Below are 2493 nucleotides of genomic sequence, written 5' to 3' on the forward strand. Positions count from 1 at the left end.
GCCACAGCGGCTTCGAAGTTTTCGGTCTCCAGGCACAGAGACATGGAGACTCCCTCGGTCTTTCCACTGATAAACGTCCAAGAGAAGTCGCAAATAAGGCCAAAACAAACTCACAGACGCAACGAAATACACATAATGACGGGTATGAACGAAGCAAACGAACAGCTCCGTGAAGCGTAGGAGTACATCGCTTATTTTCCAAACATCTAACAACCTATAAAGACCAGGACCAAGACACAGATCTATGCTCGAAAGCGAGGTAGCTCAAATGACAAAACAAAGGAAAGCAAAGAAACTTAGTCGTCAAGCACCATGAACAGGTACTGCACGCAAAACACAGATAGGAGGATACAGAGTAAGAGCTTACGCAGTAGCTGAATCACCAGTAGCGTCGGAGACGAGGAAAGCAAAACCAGCGAGCTGAAGCTCGGCGGAGAGGATGTGAGGGAGCTCCTGGTCGGCCTTACGTTTAGGGTTCAGAGAGCGTCCGCACTCCACAGCACCAAACGCAGACTTGTAGAACTGAATAGCGTCCGCTGCTTTGGGTGCCTCAACCGTAAGCTGCGGCTTAACCGCCGTGAACGTCACCGTCTTCTCGGCCGAAGCACCGTTAGCATCCTCCTCTTGCGCCATTGCAGAGACGAACGAAGAAAAACGACAGATGGATTACGTGCTCAATCCTAGAAAAGAGATAATCTGAAAGAGACGGCAGCGTACAGTGAGAGTAAACGAATGAAAACGCAAAGGGAGTGTATGTGTACGTATTTATAGATGCGGAGAAGCGGAACCGTTAGAGACATGGCGATGATTAAAGCAGGTATAAGAATAGCTTTCACGTCCGGAGAGTACTCTTGCTTTTCCATTTATTTACGGGACAGTGCCCCTATTGCCGTTTCAGTCCCTTCCTACGCTACGGTGCGCATCGTCGTGTCATAATAACAAGAATGTCACGGACCAGATTTAAATAAATGGATCGCCGGAAATTAAAGTTCTTTTTTTTTCGTAATTAGCCGCAAACAAAATGAAGAAACGGGCAATTTATTTTTTCAAATGAATATATACGGTTTTAACTATGGGTGTAACGTACGACCGATTTATTTTGCATGTTTGATAGATAGATGAGCGCAACGGTCACATCTACCATGATGGGTAAACCGGACATTGGACGAGATTTTGGTGACTCATAATTCGAATCATACCGAATGGTGCAGTGTCCGAACCGGTTGATGGAGCTCCTATTGTTGGCGATTTTGCCGATGGGTATGTGAATAAGGTTTTAAGGTATACGGGGAGGAAGGCTGGGGAAGGAGGAGAAGACGACTGCGAGAAGAGATTAAAAAAAAATCGAAATTTAAAAAATAATTGAAATGCAAAAGGAAAAAAAGATACGCCGTCTGTGGGGATCGAACCCACGACCACATGGTTAAAAGCCATGCGCTCTACCGCTGAGCTAAGAAGGCAGGTGCTATTCTGCAATTAAATTTAACTAACTTTTTATTATTGTAAAATCTCTTTTGATTATTAAATTTGTATTTATGTCATACTGATACCTAAAAGTAAGTTAAAAATAAATTTTAAAATGTTATTGGATTTTGTGAACGATAGACCACAAACATGAGACATGAAAACAATACACACTAAAGAAACATTATATTATGAAGAAAAAACTGTCTTCCCCAATGATATTAAAGCAAGACGTGTATAAGGATCATATTTTTATATAAAAACGATTCACAGTATCAGCTTGGAATTATGAAAATCACCAAAAGCTAAAAAATCAGCACCAATGGGCATGTGGATGGAAGCTCCATATGACATGATGGTCTTCTGATTCATTAAGCTCATCATCCATGGTTCACAATTTTTTTTTTTTAATTTTGAAATAATACATGGTATAATATTATATACTCTGCATGCTTGTAACATTTTTTGTGGAGTTTATACAAATATAAGTTTGTATATATATATATATATATATATGGTTTACGTATGATACATACATAAAGTGATAATGACACAAATGAAGATCGAATATGCGAACACATTGTTAAGGATTGTTTCATATTATTATTGTTTCAATTATTGCCAATTTTCTTTTCTTTTTCTTTTTTTTTTTTATATTTTTGCCATCCATGCTTTATATGCAACCCTTCATTTATGTCTCGCTTTTGAAACAAGTGCTCTCTCTCTCTCCAAGTCTATTTCAATAACCTGTAATATGATAATTTCTGAATCAATATATAAAAACATATAGAAGATATATAAATAAATAATAATTATTACTGTGTAAATGTCTGCAAGATACGGAAAAATCAATCGATTTAAGTCAGGAATGACATGGCACATGATGTATAATAAAATATAGTTAATAAATATAATGAATACATATTGCAAAATGTAATTACATTTTCTGGAACATATATGGTTGGTTAGCCCTATGATCTTCCCATCAATAATGCCATACCTAACTGCTTTTTAATTTTATGTCTTTCT

General features: G+C 37.9%; 1 protein-coding gene and 1 non-coding gene across 2 annotated transcripts in view; both read right to left on the minus strand.

Annotated features, from left to right (window-relative positions):
• Nucleotides 1-746, minus strand: part of LOC104818997 (uncharacterized protein At5g48480-like) — a 921-nt gene extending 175 nt beyond the window's left edge. Inside the window, exons 1-2 of the mRNA XM_019203122.1 lie at nucleotides 368-746; nucleotides 3-66 (exon numbers count right to left, since the gene is read on the minus strand). Of these exons, the coding sequence (XP_019058667.1) occupies nucleotides 3-66; nucleotides 368-633 (330 nt within the window). The 5' untranslated portion in view covers nucleotides 634-746. The remainder of the gene's footprint in view (nucleotides 1-2; nucleotides 67-367) is intronic.
• A 642-nt stretch (nucleotides 747-1388) lies between these two features.
• On the minus strand, nucleotides 1389-1460 carry TRNAK-UUU. The gene has a single exon. It is a non-coding gene; the product is annotated as a tRNA-Lys (tRNA).
• Between the last annotated feature and the right edge of the window lie 1033 nt (nucleotides 1461-2493).

The sequence above is a fragment of the Tarenaya hassleriana genome, unplaced genomic scaffold, assembly GCF_000463585.1.
Source record: "Tarenaya hassleriana unplaced genomic scaffold, ASM46358v1 Cleome3, whole genome shotgun sequence".
In the NCBI taxonomy this organism is placed as follows: Eukaryota; Viridiplantae; Streptophyta; class Magnoliopsida; order Brassicales; family Cleomaceae; genus Tarenaya; species Tarenaya hassleriana.